The sequence below is a fragment of the Grus americana genome, chromosome 12 (genome assembly GCF_028858705.1).
Source record: "Grus americana isolate bGruAme1 chromosome 12, bGruAme1.mat, whole genome shotgun sequence".
NCBI lineage: Eukaryota > Metazoa > Chordata > Aves > Gruiformes > Gruidae > Grus > Grus americana.
The window spans coordinates 23,403,232-23,420,632 of NC_072863.1; the positions used below are offsets into that span (position 1 = coordinate 23,403,232).

Genomic DNA, 17,401 nt, shown 5'->3' on the forward strand with positions numbered 1-17,401 from the left:
TATTTGCTGTGGAGGAGGGGGAAAAAAAAACCCTAGTTGGTTGCTGCTATAACTCCTCAGAGCAATGGAGGCCAGCACACCATCTGCCTGGTGCAGGTCTAATGCCAAAACCCTTCTGCTCAAATCCCTGCCAGAGGGCGGTTGCTGTGGAAGGGGGCTGGAGGTGGGAGGTTGCAGGAGGACTGGAATAGCAATTGGATCTTTGCTGCAAGGTGCTGAACACCTCGCACCGCTTGGCAGTGCTGGAGGAGTCCAGGACCCACATCACTACTTCCCTCCCAGTAGTACAGTCAAAGCTTGCTCTTGCACAAGGGCAGCAGGAGGGGCAAACACTGGGTTTAAGTTTTGAGCTGCTTTTCCTCTGGTGAGGAAGTCCTCTAACCCTCTTCCCACATACAGCGCAGCTGCAGTAGATTAAATATTTCTCTCTGGTACCATAGGCATGATGAAGCTAGGATGTGGGTTTGCAGTTCAGAACTGTGCAAGCTTAAAATCGGAAGAACCTCGTTCTGGCTTTAACAATGCTCGGCTTATCTGACTTGCCCCTCTGCCACCACACTGAGATAAACTTGGCCTGGGTGTGCTCATCGCTATGGCCGTCTTCTGTATGGGCTTTCCTTGTGACAATGTGGCTGTGAATTCTGTATTACAGTGTGAGAGCAAGGGACACTTTCACACCTTGCTCAGTTTTGCGGTTTTTTTAGAGAAGAAACTGGTCTGGTGAATTTGAATCCTTTGTACTAAGAGACATGACAAACACAAACAACGATCCTGCTGGTAGAGGAGATGTGCCAACGTGCTTTTGCTAATGGGTAGAACAAAGCTCTGGTAGCCTGGAAACAAGTAGTTTATTAATAGAGCATCCCTCAAATGAGGCCACATCTGCTCTCGTACTGTCAAAAGGCCTGTCTGCCTTTCATAACAAAATATTAATGAGCTAGAGCTTTGTGATCATTTGTTAGCCCCCTCTGAGCTTTCCATTTTCTTAACAAAACAAAACACCCCAAAAAGGGAGGGAGGAGAAAGACCTGCCCTGGTTTTGGTCTCACCTCTTCCTTGTACGTGATCTTGGGAAAGGCCTTTGTTCTCTTTGATGTTTTCTGAGCCCTCTGACGCTGCAGGATGCTCACCTGCAAACAAAGCCGGTGTCTGTTGCTGTAGATGAGTCTGGTTTTAGCACTTTCAGCAGGAAGGGGATTGCTGCACTGGGATATTTATTGCTAAGAGGCAGGAGATGTACTGGGCTGCCTCATTCAGGTAGCTTTACCAGAAGGGTGAGGCACAGCCTGCTAGGCTGAGACACATACTGCGCACCCAGCAGTAGGGGACGCAGGAAGCAACAAGCAAGCCGTTAGTGGCTTTTCTTTCATTTGAGCCCAAGTTACACAATTTCTTCCCCCAGCTTCGAGTGGATCAGGTGCAGCTTTAGGCGTGGATAACTCTGTATTCAGGACTCCCCCTTCCCCGCCACCGCTCCAGCCCTGACCCATGCCGCTGCTGGGTGACTGCAAGAACAAGCTGCCTGCCCAGGGCAGTGACCACTAGCTCTGGCTGCAGTGTCACCCATCGTCCCAGTCTGAGCTCTGGAGCAGAAACTGCAGCATAGGAGCTGTCTGCATCCTCACTGGCAAGGGTGGGGATAAATATCAAGTGCCTGGGGAATCCCTCTTTCACCTTCTGGATCATTTACATTTGCAGATAAAAGCCTGAGCACCTTATTCAGGTGGGCAGCTCATCACCTCCACAATGGGAAAAGCAAGAAGCTGGCCTGCCAGACAAAGCAGACTTCAACAACTGTGAAAAGCTCTTATTTCACCTCTTCCAGGGAATGCTTTACCTCTCTAGGCAGGGCCCTGTTCTCTGCCAGCTGTAATCTGTGCGCCCTGCCACGACGGCAGGGACAGATGGTTGCCTCCAAGCACGCTGCTGGTTATGACCGACTTGCTCCAGGGTTGAGGGGTCTGGGAAGCTCTCGGGATTCAATCAGTCAACAAGGTAATGGTCACTCATATTTTATTTTCTGCCTTCCACCATGATAATGTGGTACCCGAACTTTGTTTTGACAGGAGGGTCTGTATACACTGGCTTGTCCATGCTGCTCACGGGCAAGGCGAACGCTGCTTCCTGGAAAGGTCCCACCATGGAGCCTCTGGTCATCCAGCCCAAGTCTCCCTGGAAAAAGGGGCCGTCAGGGTTAAGCTTTGAGAATCTCACTGCAACAGCAGCTTTGTCAGCGGGGAGGGTGGGTGATGTGGCCATGGGACAAGAAACCTGTCCCGGCAGCATCTGTCTTGACAGTGCGCACCAGTGCGAGGGAGGACAGCACAGGGAAGAGCTCCTCGCACAGGACGGCCCCTCAGCAAGCACTGGCTGGCTAATGCCACGGCAGGTTTGGGCTCTGCCCTCCCCAAGCCTGCTGTCGCGGGGTTTGTGTGCCTCGGCTCTGCTGCAAGTAAGTATTTACAGCTGCGCTACTGCACCTGCCTGTGCCTTTGCCAAACAGGTAAGGCTGGCCCGACCGGTGTTTGCCCATCCCACTGGGGATGCCTGGGATGCCAAGCTCGAAGCTATTGAAACAAGCTTTCTGAAGGCACCTGGGAAGGACTTCCCAACAGCAGTGTCCTCCAGGCACGCAGCGGCGATGGCCAGCAGCAGCCCAGGTTCCCCCAAACCCCCACCGAGAACGGGCGCGGCAGGCACAGCACGTACCCCTTGCCTGGCTTTGTCCTCGCTGTACTGCGAAGCGACTTCGCTGAAGCGCTGCCCGGACTTCAGCTTCTCCATGGCCTCCATGGCTTTGCCGTGCTTTTCGCACAGGATGTGCCGAACCTGGGAGGGGGGGAGCGAAGCGGGGCCGTGGCAGGCGGGCCAGGCCAGGCCGGCCGCCCGTGTGCCGGGGCAGGACCGGGGAGACACCAACCCCCCCCCCCCCCGCCCCCGCGGCCCTGCCCGGCCCCGCCGCCCCCCCGGGCTCACCTTCACGGCGCTGCCGCCTCCCTTCGGGCCCTGGGCTTTGCTCTCGCCGCTGCCGCCGTCACCGCCTGTGAACGCAGCGCCCTGAGACCGGCCCGGCCCTCACCGACCCCGAGCCGCCCCAGCCCCGCCACCCCCGGTGCCGCCGGCCCCGCTCACCCTTGCCCGCCTTGCCGCCGCCTTTCCCTTTGGGAGCCATCTTGCCGCCGTCAGGACGCGCCGAGGCCCCCGGGCTGCCCAGGGCGCGCCGGGCTGGAGCTGCCCCTGCCCCGCCCGCGCCCCTCCGCCCGGCGCCCGCCCGGCCACCCCAGCCCCGCCCCGCGGCCGCAGGACCCCACGCCGGGCCCGGTACCGGCGGTGCTGGAGGGTCCCTGCGGCCTGGGCCCCGTGACGGCCCGGGCTGTGCCGGGAGACCGGTCCCCTGCGCTGGGGTCGGCACCCGCGGCTGCCCCCGGCACCCCAAGTCTGTCCCTGGCCCCCCGGGCCGTCCCCGGTACCCCCGTCCCCGGGCTTTCCCCCACGCCGCCGTGTCCCTGCGCTCACCCAGGGCCCGTGGGCACACACGTCGTGTGGCAGACGCTGAGGCCCCGGCGGACGGGGCTGCGTGGGCCCTGCGCTTGCACCCGGGGGTGTCGGGGTGCTCCCCCCCCCCCCCCAGCCCCCCAACCCCCTTCCCGGGGGCTCCGGGCCCCCTCGGCAGCCGCAAGAACCAGGACGCAGAGGCAGCCGTCAGCAGGGAGCAGTTTACCAAGCTGGCGAGGTTCAAAAGTACAACATTCAAAGTACGCACCGTGGCGGGCCGCCCCCGCCCCGCGGGACCGGGGGACGCCGCCGCCCGCCGGGCTCTCCGGGGGCCCGTGAGCCGCTTTTCCCAAGGGAAGCAGCCGCAGAAACGGTTCTGCAGCCGGGGACGAGCTCGCAGCCCGGGGCTGGCCGGCTCCGCCGGGAAGAGCCCGTCCCTCCGGCCAGGGAAACGGGGGGCTCCGCGCCACGGCCCGACCCCCGGCTCAGCAGCCGGGATTCACCCCGGGTCGCCCGGACGCTTCTTTCCCGGTAGCGGACGGCCGCTGTCGCTGCCAGCCGTGCTGGGTTTTTGCAGGGGTGCTTCCCCCCGTGCTCGCCCCCCGGCCCCCGCCACCGCCGGTTTCCTGAGCAGTCATGTGCAAAATGTACCGGGCCCCAGAGCATCCCTCCCCCGGCCCAGGGGCCCCTCCCCGCCGGGCCGGGAGCAGCGGCAGGGCTGGGTGCCGTGGGACGGAGACGAAGCACGGAAATCTGTTAGAGCTTTTTTCTTTTTTTTCTTTTTTTTTTTTCCTGAGTTTCTCAGCCTGGATCTTAATTACAGGCTTAAATCTGCAACCCCGGGAGAGGGAAGGGAGCAATGTGCAAGTGACGGGAGGGAGGGGAGGGGGAACCAACCGCAAGGAGAGCGGAGCCGCTTTTAGGGTCAAATCCGGCACGGGCTGGTGGACGGGGAGGTGTTCGCAGAGGGCTGTGCTCCCGGGGGGCCAGGTGCCGTGCAGAGCTCCCGGCGTGGGGGGCAGAGACCCCCCAGAGCAGCCCTGGCCCCTCGGAGGGGCAGCTGCCACGCTGCCACGGTGCCTCCCTTTCCCCACCGTGCCGGACCCAGCCGCATCGCTCCCCCCATGCGCAGGAGGGCCGGGGCACGCCGGAGCTTGCAGAAGAAATATCAAGAATATCAAGAAATAAAGCAGAAATTTTCCTGAACACCCTGTTTCTGTCAGCCGCAGCCTGGCCCTTTCTCTCTTGCTGTGGGCGCACAGCCACGCTCACGCTCTGAGCTGGGGCTGGCGTTTCCTCGCGGTCCTGCCCTCCCGAGCTCTGCCCCGGCAGCTCTCCCTGCCCGCTGCCCCTCACCGTGGCCTCTGTCACTGACTGCAGGGGCTCCCGTGCTGGAGCTGAGATGAGCAGCAGCAGCTGGGGCTGACGGGGACGAATCCCACCCTGGGCCTTCCGCTGCGCCCCAGGCAGGGGCTGGCAGCCCAGCCGGGGATGGGCCGTTGGCAGGGCTGGGTGACGCGGCCGTGCCAGCACGGCATCCCCCTGCACCGCTGCGGCACGTGCCACCTCCTCGCAGCACCCACGCGGGCAGCCCCACGGGTGGGCACGCACCGCGTGGGGTCTGCCACACGCCTCGGCAGTGCGTCCGGACCCACGGGACACTCAGGGGAACGCAGCGTGGGTGGCTCGGGGACCCGCGTGTGCCAGGCGGCACTGCCAACAGCACTCTCCGGCCAGCAGCACGGTGCAGCCCCTGCCTCGCCAATGGCGCTGGCGCCTGCTTGGCCTCGTGCAGCTCCCCTGCAGCCAGTGGGCACGGGAATAGCGGTGGGTAACCCCAGGGACCCCAGGAGACACCTGGGAGGGGGCCGAGGTGACGTCTGGCTGGGTTTGGCCAGCAGCTCGCCGGCAGCCCAGGACCTCCAGCAGCCGACGCGGCAGACGTTTGCGGGAGACGCTGTCGCAGGGTTCTTCGGTGCGATGCAAGAGGCAGAGCTGGGGAAGGGCTTCCCTGGGCAGCGCTGGCCTGACACAGCCCCTCCGTCCCGCGGCGGCAGGGCCGCCCACACCCCGCGTCACCCCGCGTCGACAGCCTGGTGCAGGACCCGCTGTGGTGCGGCCGGCGGGGCGAGGCTCCCCGGGGCCGGTGGCGGAGGCGACCCTGGGGTTTGCTTTTGGACCGAGAGCAGAGGAGCTCTGAAATGCAGCATTTTGGGGGCTCTCGAGGGGCTGGGTTTGGCTTGAGGTCGTCGTGCTGGCTGTGGATGCCGGGGTGCCTGTTCCCCGTGTGGCGGGGAGGATACTCAGGACGACAAGGGGGAACCGCTTGTGGCTCTTCCAAAACAACCTCAATTCCAGCCGGCCCCCTTACATCTTCCCAAAGTACATCTCCGTGTATCCAACCAAACGCAAACCCGGGATCTTTGCCTGGGAAACTCAAGGTACAATGTCAAATGACAGAGAATAAAACATCATCACGACTGTGCATTAGAAAAGCCATTTAAAGTACCACATGCCGAAGTGACCAAACAGTTTCAAGCTAGCTTCGCTGCGGGCGCTGAGCGACGCTGGGGGCTGCAGTCCCACTCTGCTTCCCACTCTGCTTCCCGAGCGGGCGCCTTCGGTCCCGGGAGCCGGCTCAGCCAGGGATGATCCCAGCTGCGGTGCCGCCTCTTCCCTCCTGGAAAGGGCCCAGCTCCGCTGGAGACACGGGGGCTTGGGCTCCAAACGCTGCCTCTCCGCCGGCGGCTCTCCAGGGAAGAAACAAAAGCAGAAGAAAACCCCCGGCGGGCCACATGGACTCACCCGGGCAGGCAGGACACCCCTTCTGCAGCAACACTCCCTCTGCAGCCATCTCCAGCCCTTCATGGCCAGAAGGGACCACGCAAGGTTAGGGCTGGCTTTTGGGGCTGTTTGCACCGTCTAGCTCGGGCGCAAACTCCGTCATGACCCTCCGAGCCAACGGGTTTGTGGTCTTGAGCAGTTCGGCAGCAGATGGCCGGGTACCGGGGCTGGTTTTGCTGCTCTTCTTCTGGAGTAGGGCTTTAAAATCTTCGTTCCTGCTGGAAGACTTCCCGGTGCTGCCCGCCGCTGCTGGGGACTCGCCGGTCGGGGAGCCCGAAGTCTTTACGGGTGAGTGGGAGTTGGGCCGGCTGCCAAAGGCGTCACCAGGCTCCTTCCGCCCCAAGACCTTCCTCTTCGACCTAGGCACCAAAGAGACGCGCGATGGGAGCAGCCCCGGGCGGAAGCCGCCGCCGCTCTGGATGGGGCAAGGTCCTACAGCAGGGACCACGACGTCTGCCCGGCCGTGGCTGCGCCTGGTCCGCTGGGGCAAGAAGACAACCCGTGCACGGCAGGCGATGCACATTGCTGGCAAACGCTCTCCTGGCAGCTAGGTCCAACTTGCCCCAAGGCCGATGGAGCAGCGGGCTGCCCCCTCCCCAAGCTGGTGACCCGGCCTGGCCACAGGCTCAGGGTGCTAAACTCCAAAGCGCTTGAGGCAGCAACAGCTGGGTCGTCCCCAGGTGTGAGCATCGGCCCCGGCGTGGAAAATGTAAGGCGTTGTGGTGGGGGACACACTGCGCCCGGCCCTGGGACCGTGGCAGGATGGAGCAGCGCCCATCCAGCGCCACGCACCAGCCCTACCTGTGGATCACGGTGAAGAGATCCTCCGTGGTGCGGGACGTCACGAACACATCGTCGTCCTCCTCTGCGATGGAGTCAGCCGTCTTGTCGCTGGCGAAGCTCTTCTCCTCCGTGCCGGCCTCCGTTGAGCTGCCTGCGGGCGGGGAGGAGAAGGCAGCCGTGAACCGCCCTGCGCGGGCACGGGGGGACCCCCCGTCCCCGGGGTGAAACCCACCACAGGAGCAGGGAGACCCTCACCTTGCTCCGAGGGGGAGTCGCCAGCTTGTGCTGTGCCCAGGGCCTCCGGGGACGGCGGGTCCTCAGCGTCGGAGCTGCAGCACGTGGGGTCGGCATCCAGCGTGATGATGGGGCTGGGGGTGGGCGCCTGGTCCCCCACGCCAGCTCCCAGCTGCGCCGGGGCCGGAGCAAGCGGCAGGTAGAGCACGCTGGGTTTTTTGGGCACCGGCGGCGGCACCTTGGCCTTCCTCCGCTCCCCCTCGCCGGCACCACTCCGCTCCGGCCGCGGCTCGTCCTCCAGGCTGCCCTGTGAGAGCCGCCGGGGTCCCGCAGGGGTCAGGGGCAAGGGGGGCTCCCCCGGACCCCTCCTCAGCTCCCCTTTCCGCAGCACCACGAAGCCGTCCTGCGCCAGCCCCTTCTCCTTGGCGGCGGTGCCCGGCGGGGACGTGGGGGACAGGGGACCCTCCTCCCGCAGAGCCGGGGGCTTGGGCAGGATGCTCGGGGGCCGCTTGGCCAGCGGCGGCTTCTCTGCCACGGGCGGCTTCACCTTCCTCTCCGGCCCCAGGCAGGGACCGCGTGCCGGCTCCTCGGCGTGCTCCGGGCCGTCGGCATTGTCCTCCGGCTCCGAGCGGCTGATGGAGCGGAGGCGGACGGAGCGCAGGTCGGACTGCGTGACCACCGGCATGATGGGCGTGATGGGGCTGGTCTTCTGGGCCAGCTTGGTGCCGAAGGTGGAGTCGGAGTGGTGCCGGCTGACCTTCGTCTTCCCCTTCAGGGAGATTTTCAGCCCCGAGAGGTCGAGATGGGTGGGTGGCGTGAGCGGCAGGTCGAAGGACAGCCTGGACTTGGGGCTCCTCTCCATGGGGGACGTGGGGGGCAGCGAGGACTTCCTCTCGGGGACCAGCGGCCTCACCCGCACCTGGTGCGGGGAGTGCCCGAGGATGGCGGAGGTGGGGACGGTGGGCGTCGGGGTCTCCGACTGGCTGGAGTACCCGCTGGATGGGGACATCAGCCCTGTGGGCCTGCCTGGGGAGGAGGTCTTGAGGTCTGCCTCAGCGGAGAGCTGGGAGGGCGTCGTGGCCCTGGAGACGGAGGGGGATGCGAGGGACTCGGAGCTGCCCCGTGCCTTGGCGCACTCGATGGCCGTGGTCCCTGTGGCCGTGCTCGAGCTGGAGAGGGACCGGTAGGGATCGCCGGCCTTCCAGTCCACGAGATGCCACTGGTGGGGGGCGGCCGTGCCGTCAGGCTCCCTCCCCGCGCTGCCCTGGGGGTCAGCGTGCACCAGACGGTGGCCCTGGGGCTCTGGCGGGATGCACAGGCTCTTGGGTCGCTGATCCTTGGGCAGCGCCGAGCTGGGCCCCGCGGCCGCATCCTGCCCCTCTTTAATCAGAGAGACGCTGCGCGTGGGCGGCGAGGGCTTCTTCTTCGCCTTCTTGAGGGAGATGCTCTTGGAGCGCCGCCGCCGCTGGCCCTCCTGCTCCAGCCCCAGGGAGACGTTGTCGGTGCTGGTGCTGCCCTCGGAGCTGGCGCTGGGGTAGCCCAGGGCGTAGTTGGCACTGCCGCGCCGGGTCTCGGCATATGCGATGTCCACGGAGCAGAGGGAACCCGAGTCGGTGGGCACCGACAGCGACCGCTCGCGGAACCGGCACCCTGCCCGCTCCACCTCCAGCCGCGCGGGCTCCGCCGCCGGCTCCGACTCCTCTTGGCTTCCCGGCAAGAAGTTCACCTTGGCTTCTCGGCCCTCACACCTCTGGCCGCCCCCGGAGGCAGGGGGGGACTCGGGCACCATGCCGGAGAAGGATCCAGGCCCGTTGCTGCCCACGCGCTCCTCCGTGGCGATGAAGAAAGAGGCGGCGGGCGAGCCCGTGCTGGGCGATGGGCTGGAGCCGCCCGGCGAGGCGCAGGCGGGTCCCTTGCCCTGGCCGGTGGCGGGGCCGGGGGGACTTGTGTAGCCCAGGGTGCTCCAGGGCAGGGGGAAGGGGGTGCCCTGCGGCCCGTTGCAGGCACCGGCGCAGGGGGAGGCCGCGCTGTCCATGGCCGCGGGCGGCTGGCAGCAGCGGGCCCCGAGGTCACTGAAGGTCTTCCTCAGCGGGGCAGAGAGGGGCTGGCGGGGGCTGATCTCCTGGGGTGCCTTCCCCCCGCTGGCGGCCTCGGGCACGAAGCTGCAGGAGAGGGACTCGGCGATGGGAGCGTGCGCGCTGAACGTGGGGCCGTTGGCGCCGCCTGTGAGGAGAGACACAACCCGGGTGAGCATCGTCCCGCTCCGCGCTCTGCCAGCGGGTTGGCGGCACGGTCCTGCCCCGCGTGCCGTGGGGCCAGGGTGGTCCCACCCCGTGGCCGATCTCTGGGGGCTGCATCTCTGCGCAGGCATGAAAGGTGCCCGGGCAGACTGGAGGGGACGGGTCAGCACCCTCTTACCAGTCCCTGGCCTGCGTTAACCCTCGAGCCTGGGATCTGTTGGCTGGGCTGGGCCACGGACAACTTAGCAGCCGTGGCAGGAGTCTCCATCCAGGGGGACATCAGCCCCATGGCAACCAACGTGCTGCCCCAATGCTGCCCCGTGGGGGGGACACAGACGGGGGCCAGGAAGAGCAGAGCAAGGCATCGCCGCCCGCGTCGGGGAGGGACGCGATGGCTCACAGCGCCACATCGCCTCAGAACAGCCTGGACGGGGACGGACCTGGGGACCCTGCTCAGAGCACGCCCAGCAGACCAGGATGCTGGAGGCTGCAGCGGGTTGAGGTCTGACCGTCTCCAAGGGAGGAGCCGTGACAACCTTCCGGAGGTTTGACCACTGTCACAGGGAAAAACCTTCCTCCTACGCCGTGACAGTTCCCCCTGGCGCAGCTGGTGCCACGGCTTCTCCTCCTCCTGCCCCTGCCTGCCTCTGAGAAGAGCCCGGCTCTCGTTTCTCTGCACCTTCCACAGGACCGCACGACAAAGCCCCTGAGCCAGGACGGCTCCTGTCCCCGTGGGGTCCAACACCGGTTCGTGGCCATGCTGGGAGCGCTGCCGGCACCCTCAGCCACGTGAGCACCCTCGGCATGCCGGCATGCCTGGCTCGCTAGCCCCAGCAAAGAGGCGGGCAGGGTGCGTGCCCCGCAGCCCTGGCACCCTGCGCATGGGGTCTGCCCGCAGCCGGGGAGCTGCCGGAGCTGAGGCCGGGTGACTAGGAGAAATTCCGGTGGCCTTCCCACCCCGTCAGTGTGCAGGACCCTGACTTGGGGTGAAGGGGTTGTCCCCGATGCCGTGCTGGCCCCAGGGCCAGCCCAGCGTCACCAGTGTGCCCAGCACCTCGGTGTCCCAGGAGGGAGCAGAGCCAGCGCGGTGGCCTTTACCTCCCCGAGGCTGGGGCATCCCCGGGGAGCCCGTCTGTGCCCGGGCTGGCTGCAGCCCCCGGGGTAGCTCTGCCCACTGTCAGGGCGGCTCCGGTGGGTACCAGCACTGCCCAGGCGCTGCCGGGGCACGAAAGCGGCTGCGCGGTTCTTGCCGTCACCTTGGTCTCGCAGGGACAGGTTAGGGAATCCGATAATGGTCCGTCTACGCCGCAGGGTGGACTTGGGGTTCATCGCGGTCTCTGTGTTAAACAGGGAGTGACGAGCACTCGCGTGCCTAGCAAAGTGCTGCCCTGTAGCCAAAACAAACAGGCTGTACACGGCGGTGCCGGGAGGGGCTGCCGGGGCAGGGGCTCAGCCTTCCTCCATCACCGCGTGTCCCCTGGGTGTCCCCCGGCCTGGATGGTGGCTGCGGGCAGGAGCGTGGGATGGCGCGAGGGTGGTGAGCCATGCGGGGCGAGTCGTACGGGAGATGGAGGCACGGCGGGCGCCGCCGGCCGGTGGGAAGACAGAGATGCTGCAGATGGAGGTGGGATGCACGCAAAGGTATGGAGACCGGCCCCGCTCTGCGCGACAGGCTCTGGTCTGTGCCGGCGAGGACGGACCCCGCACCACCGGGCTTCAGCGTTAATGGGACAGCGGTGCTGAGCCACACTGGGGACACGGACATGAGGAACAGCAGGGCGGGGAGCGGGACCAGTGTCGTCCTGGCATGTCCCTCCATCGCAGAGGGAAAGGGCAGAAAGACATCTTTGGCCCTCAGAAGGTGCACCTTGCTCAGCTGCCGGCCCCAGGCTCCTACGGGGGGGCAGAGGGTGGCACTCGTGACTGCAAGGACCGGGCAGGACCGCGCTGCGGGGAGCTGCAGCCCCGCGAGGATGGACGGACGGACGGATGGACAGACAGACAGGTGAGACAGGCCGCATGGAGCGCGGCGAGAGCCAAGGTGACAACGGAACCGGCTGGCTGGGCAGCACGGCGGAGACAGGAGATCAGATGGCAGCGTGGCCGGTGGATCGGACACACAAAGTTGTGGATGGCAGGAGAGATGGCTGGGAATGAGACGCCAGCATGGTCCTGCTGTCCCTTGCTCTGCCCCCGGTGCCCGCCCTGCCTGTGGGGACACAGGCTCACGGCCCCAGCCCCCCCTCCCACCGCCCTGCGCCCCGCTGGCAGCCGAACGCTGGGGCGCATCCTTGCCCGCACCCCGCGTCCTCGCCCTGGCGCTGCCTCTCGCGCCTCTCCCCCGGCCGCGGCGCGGGGGTGCTGCCCTACCCGAGACATTGATGGGGACGATGTTGGTTTGGATGGAGCAGGACTGGTGCCACTGCTTCTCCTCCACGGTGGGCAGGGGGAAGGCCCTGGTCCAGGCCGGCTGCTTGTCGGGGCTGGTGGGCAGGCTCAGGGAGGCGTCGGGCGGCCGGGTGCCGAGCGCGGTCGTACCAGTGGTCTCCTCTTCGGCTGCTCGCCGGCTCGGGGGCTGTGGTGGGAAAGGCACGTGACCCCCCAAAGGGACAAGGGTGGGACACAAACGGCCCCCCCCAGCCCTGCCCCCCCTGACCGGCCGTGCCAACCCGTCTGCCCCGGTGATGCTGGGGCTGTGCCGCCATGCCCCGCCGCCCCGGCACTCACCATAAGGACGAACTCGAGGCGCTTGGCAGGCGGGGGTCGGGGCGACGGCTCGGGGGGGGTGTCGGGGGGCAGGTGACCGGCGGCGCGGAAGGTCTGCCCGGTGACCCTGCTCTCGGCGTACTGCTCCTCAAACTCCTCTGCAAGAGAAACGGCACCTGGGACCCCACTCAGCCCCCCGGCCGGGGGAAAGCTTTGCCCCCAGGGAACACGAAGGCACGTGCGTCTGTCCCGGCTGGCTGCCCCCGTCCCCGCTCGCTGTCCCTGCTCAACACGGGCAGCTCAGGACGTGGGGAAGGGAGACCCCAGGGAGGAAGGCCAAGGCTGGGGGGCAGTCGAGGCAGCGCTGGGACCCCGGCAGCCCACCCCGCTCCTCTCAGGTGGCTGCCTGGGGATGCGGTGGGTCCCGGGGGGAAGCAGAGCCCTGCCAGGGAGAGCCAGGAGGGAACTCGGTGTCTCCTCATCCTGTAATTGTTGAGCTAATTAATGCTGGTTGTTATGGCCTGGCGGAAACCAGGTCTGCTCAGGCTGATTTAATGAGATTACACGCGGGCTGCTGATCTAATCGATGCCTGCAAAGCATCCGAGCTGAGGCCATGTGACAGCTTGGTTAAGAAATTGGAAGGAAACAAAATCAACAGCCACGCTGATCCGGTGAGACAGATCGGCGGCTGGGTCCCCGAGGCCCCTGTGGCAGAACCGTGCGGTGGGGCTGGCCGGCGCCCCGGCAGCTGCTCCTGGCCCCGGTTGCTTTGCCGTTTGCAGCAGTGACTTGGGAGCAGAGATCAGAGAGGGGCTGCGGGAGGCTGGGAACCCCCGGGGACCTGACTTCTGCAGCTTGGCGAGGGCCAAGGAGCGGCTCGGACACGTGCACGTGGGAGACGACCTCGCCGTTTGCACGGTGGTCCCGTACCCAGGGCAGCACCCGTCCCTGCCACCCCCACCCGCCGGCCCCTGGCCCCGCTACCTTGCAGCAAGCTCTGGAGGTTGAGCTGGGCCTCCTGGTGCAGCTGCTCCATGCCCGGCGGGCGCCCGGCCGCCAGGAAGACGTTCACCGGCTGCTGCCATGACAGCTTGGTGTGAGCGGCTTTCTTGCTCTCCAGGTCCAGGTTAGAGGTGGCTGCGAGCGGGAGGGAGCAGAGTGAGAGCGGGGCGGGCGGCTCCCCGCGAGCGCTGCCACGAGCTGCCGGCCGACGCCGCACGGCATAGCGTGCCATCCTGTCTTCGGTCTCTCCGGGAACGCGGGGACTGGGATGTGGCTGTGTCCCGGCCCCAGCAAAGCCACCCAGGCAGGCCGCTGCCAGGCGGGACCAGAGCCCATCACCCCATCACCGCCACCGCTGCTGCCCCGGGGACTGGACGCTGTCCTCACGGGCTGCCAGGACGAGCCAGGAAGGGAGCAGGGTGAAAGCGGGGAAGGAAGCGAGCCCTGTTGCCCCGGGTGACTGCCCGGCTGCTCCTGGGTGCAGGAAACGCCGCAGTGAAGCAACCTCCCGGCTGCAGAAGAGCAAAAATCGCAACCGAAAAGGAGGGAGCGAAGGGGACGCGGCGCCTTGCATCACCCCGGTTTCAGCCTGCTCGGCGAGGTTAACACACCCTGCCCCGTGGCGGACGCCCCACGAAGGTCTCCTGGGAAGGAAACCTCTGCGGGGATGGGCCAGGCACCTGCCCAGACCCTCTGAAACACCCATACGGCTGGAAAAGTCCCTGGGAGAAGGATTTGGGCTTGCTGGGCAGCTGGCCGTGCTGGGAGCTGAGCAGTGCTCCGGCAAAGAGGCTTTGCCACGGGAACCCCTGCAGCCCCGGCACCTCTGCTCCGGAGCAGCGCTGGCCCCGGGCGGATGTGGGTTCCCAGCGCGGTTTTGCGCCGGAGCCAAGGGAGTGCCGCCGCCAGCACCGACCGGGGCAGCGAAGGCAGAGAGCGGGTTTGTGAGCTTTAAACAGGGGGCTCGTGGATGACCGGGGTCTCGCCCCTGGGGATTTAGGGCTAATCCTTCTCCAGCTGCCCCGGGGTGGGCAGAGGGACGGCCGCTGTCGGCACCAGGCTCCCCTGGGGAGCAGGGCCTGACGTCCCTTCGCCCTGCCTGGCAGCCAGGACATACCCGCTTCACGGGCCCGGCCGCGGGATGCACATCCCGAGCTGGACTGACGTTTTGCAGAGAAGAGCGGGGTGCCGGGGCGCTGAGGGCTTCCCGATGCACTGGGGGTGCGGGCAGGCTCATCCCCATCGGTCGAGGCACTCCTATTACCAGTGTGACAAACACTCCCCTCTGCCACCCGCAGCACACGAGGCCGCGGGGCGCCCGTCCCCAGCGAGCACAACACCACCCCGACTGCCAAAACGGAGCCGCCTCCGGCCGCGGCACCCTGCTCCATGCCAGAGCCCAGCCGAGCTAGCGACAGCAATCCTGCTCGCCTGCGTGACGGCTAACGGCCCCGAAATGGGGTCGGGGTCCCCGGCAGCCCTCGCACAAGCCGTGTCCCCCTCTTCCTGCAGCGTTCGGTCAGCCGTGCCCCGGCTCACCCGGCACCGCGTCCCGAGCATCACCCCCGCGGGCGGCCGTCCTCCCCACCCTTCCTCCCCGCTCCGGCTGATCGAGCGGCAGAGCCTGCACAACGCCCAGCACCCGAAAGCAAGGTGCCACGTCCCTAGCCTAGTTACTTTTATAATTTGTGTTACCATAACGACGTGCCTTAACACCAGGCTTTTTTTTTTTTTTTTTTTCCTCCTTTCTCCTTTAAATAATTTGACTCGTTTCCATATCAACCAAGAGGTGTCGGGGCGTGCGTGTGCGTGTGTGTAAACCACGCTGAGGCTTCGCCCAGCTGCAGAGCCCCATCCCGGCGGGCAGCACCACGCCGACGGGGACGAAGGTTTCCCCGCTCCGGGTGAATGCAGCCCCCTTTTCTCACACCGCACCGTGGCTTCGCCTCCTCTCACCTCCCAGTTCGGTGCCTGCCCGCTGGCGATGCCCGGAGGGGCCGGGGGTCCCGCAGAGGTGACGGCCGAAGGAGCCCTGTGCCCCGGCCTCTGGCTCGCCCCGTGTGCCCAGCCGTTCCCCGGGGATGGGAGCTGGGAGCGCGGCTGGGCACGGGCAGGGCCGGGGCGTCTCCCCGAAACCCTGGGCTACAGCACTGCACGGGGGGCAGGGACCAGACGTTCCCCTCTGCAGACCCCAGCCCCCCAACCCGCTCTCTTTGGCAAGGTGGGGGCTCCACTCGCCCCCTCCATTTCTGAGCGCACCCCAAGGGTGGATCCCGTGCCCCGGCTCGCTGCACCCCTCCGCCGGGCTCGCACAGACCCAGCCTTCGGCCTCGGTGGGCGCCGATGCTCCTCGCCTTCTGCCCACGCATCCCCCGGCGGCCACCACCCCCCTGCAGACCCCGCAGCAGCTACGTGGCGTGTCCCCCCCCGGACTCGGGGACACCCCCAAAGCACAGCCTCCCGCCACCCCGCCACCTCCCCAAGCCACCGGGTGCCAGCATCCTGCCGGGGGGCAGCCCCCCCCCGCCGCCCTCCCCGGAGTCGCAGTACGGGAGCTTACCTCCGCAGCCTCGGCCCCGCTGCCGGGACACCCCGGGCACCCACCCCACGGGCTCCAACCACGTGGGCAAACCGCAGCACCGAAACCCGGGGCCGCCCTGGCGCAAAGCGGAAGTGTGCCCCGGCAGCTGGCGTGGGGGGGCCAGCACCCTGCCCTGCCCGTGCGAGCTGCAGGCAGGGAAGAGAGGGCAGCATGGCCAGCTGGCACTGGACAGAGGGGAAAAGGGCAGCGCGGGGTGGTGGTGGGGGGGGTCCCTGCCCTGCAGGGCTTCCCACTCGTTGCAGACACACGCTCATTTGGGAACGCAAGCGAGCCGGTGCCGTCCTGAGCCGACGCAGGCAGCGGCGCGGGCATCGCCAAGGCACTGGCGGGGCCGGTTTCATCTTCCCGGCAGAAGCGGCAGCTGAGGAGGAGAAGGGGTGGGAAAGGGTGGGCGAGCCAAGCATCCCTCCGGCAGCCCAGGCACCCCAAAGCCGTGTCCCGAGGGGCTGCACCGTGCTTGCACTACCCTGCGTGCAAGAGCAAGCCTAACACCCTCACGTTCTGGCTTTTGCTCCTTGGGAGCGGTCGCTCAGAGGGTTTTTTCGGCACAGCCCCGGCAGCTGCTCACAGCCCGACATCACGCGGAAACTCTGCGATGTGGTGCGAGGAGCCAGCAGCCCGGCTCGCCGCAGGGGCTGATAAAGCGGCGCTGCTGACAGCGGTCCCGACGGCCGGGCTGTGTTCCGAAGCAGCCCAGCACGGGCTCGGCGCAAGAGCAGGTTTGGAATGTCGGTGCAAGCCACGGTGGCCACCTGCATCCCTGGGGCTCGGGGTGCCCCAGCCGAGCCAGAGCGCCGGGCGGGAGGAGACGGCGGCCGGCAGGAACGGCGCAGCCGGAGCAGAGCCTGCTGCCCCTGGCAGTGACCCTCCTGCCGAGCTTATCGGTGACAGCCTCAGCGTATGAAATGCCTCTGCAGGGGCCCCCGGCCCGCGGCAAATGCCTGTGGGAGGTGAAGGGCGTCCTGGGAGAGCAGAGCCGGCGGGCTGGCTCCATCCCACGCACCCCCAGCGCTCTTGACCTGAGCCTGGCCAGCCTCGCCGCTGGGGGGAAACTGAGGCACGGCTGGCTGGGGGGGCTCACCCCGCACGCTGGCGCCAGTCCCCGCTCCCTGCCCTGGGGCTCGCAGAGGGCAGCAGGCAGCAGCTCCAGCTCTGCCTGCAGACAGGCGCAGGCATGGGCAGAGGTGTCAACCGCAGGCGGCCGGAGCTGCCGGAGGCTGCTCCCCGCGTGTCCCCATGTCTCCCAGGGGGTCTGTCCCCTGCCGGGGCTGCGGGCTGGCAGCAGCAAGCTCTGCCCCTCACCCTGGGGCTGGATGCAGGGGCAGCACCGGTGGGCAGGGCCACGGCAGCATCCCGCTGGGACGGTCCCCGCCGGGCTGCCCCCGGCAGGGGTGCGAGCCAGCACCGTCGGCCGCAGCGGGTGCTTGTGGCAGAGTCTTACTGAGTGCGAGCGAGTGTTCAGGCTTGGGAGCCGCGGCCACTGTGGGTGTATAA

General features: G+C 66.9%; 2 protein-coding genes across 6 annotated transcripts in view; both read right to left on the reverse strand.

Annotated features, from left to right (window-relative positions):
- Nucleotides 1-1,996: 1,996 nt before the first annotated feature.
- On the reverse strand, nt 1,997-3,226 carry PIN4 (peptidylprolyl cis/trans isomerase, NIMA-interacting 4). Its single transcript, XM_054839295.1, has 4 exons — nt 3,133-3,226; nt 2,977-3,041; nt 2,710-2,829; nt 1,997-2,172 (listed from the first exon to the last, which is right to left on the reverse strand). The coding sequence occupies exons 1-4, from the start codon at nt 3,170-3,172 to the stop codon at nt 2,014-2,016; spliced, it is 384 nt and encodes a 127-aa protein (XP_054695270.1). The 5' UTR covers nt 3,173-3,226; the 3' UTR covers nt 1,997-2,013.
- A 2,752-nt stretch (nt 3,227-5,978) lies between these two features.
- The window catches only part of NHSL2 (NHS like 2), a 32,768-nt gene continuing 21,345 nt past the window's right edge, over nt 5,979-17,401 (reverse strand). For all 5 annotated transcript variants that reach the window (XM_054839234.1, XM_054839239.1, XM_054839235.1 and 2 more), the window contains exons 2-8: nt 13,288-13,440; nt 12,324-12,460; nt 11,967-12,171; nt 10,853-10,984; nt 7,378-9,579; nt 7,141-7,273; nt 5,979-6,698 (exon numbers count right to left, since the gene is read on the reverse strand). In XM_054839234.1, coding sequence (XP_054695209.1) covers nt 6,386-6,698; nt 7,141-7,273; nt 7,378-9,579; nt 10,853-10,984; nt 11,967-12,171; nt 12,324-12,460; nt 13,288-13,440 — 3,275 coding nt within the window. In that variant the 3' untranslated portion in view covers nt 5,979-6,385. The remainder of the gene's footprint in view (nt 6,699-7,140; nt 7,274-7,377; nt 9,580-10,852; nt 10,985-11,966; nt 12,172-12,323; nt 12,461-13,287; nt 13,441-17,401) is intronic.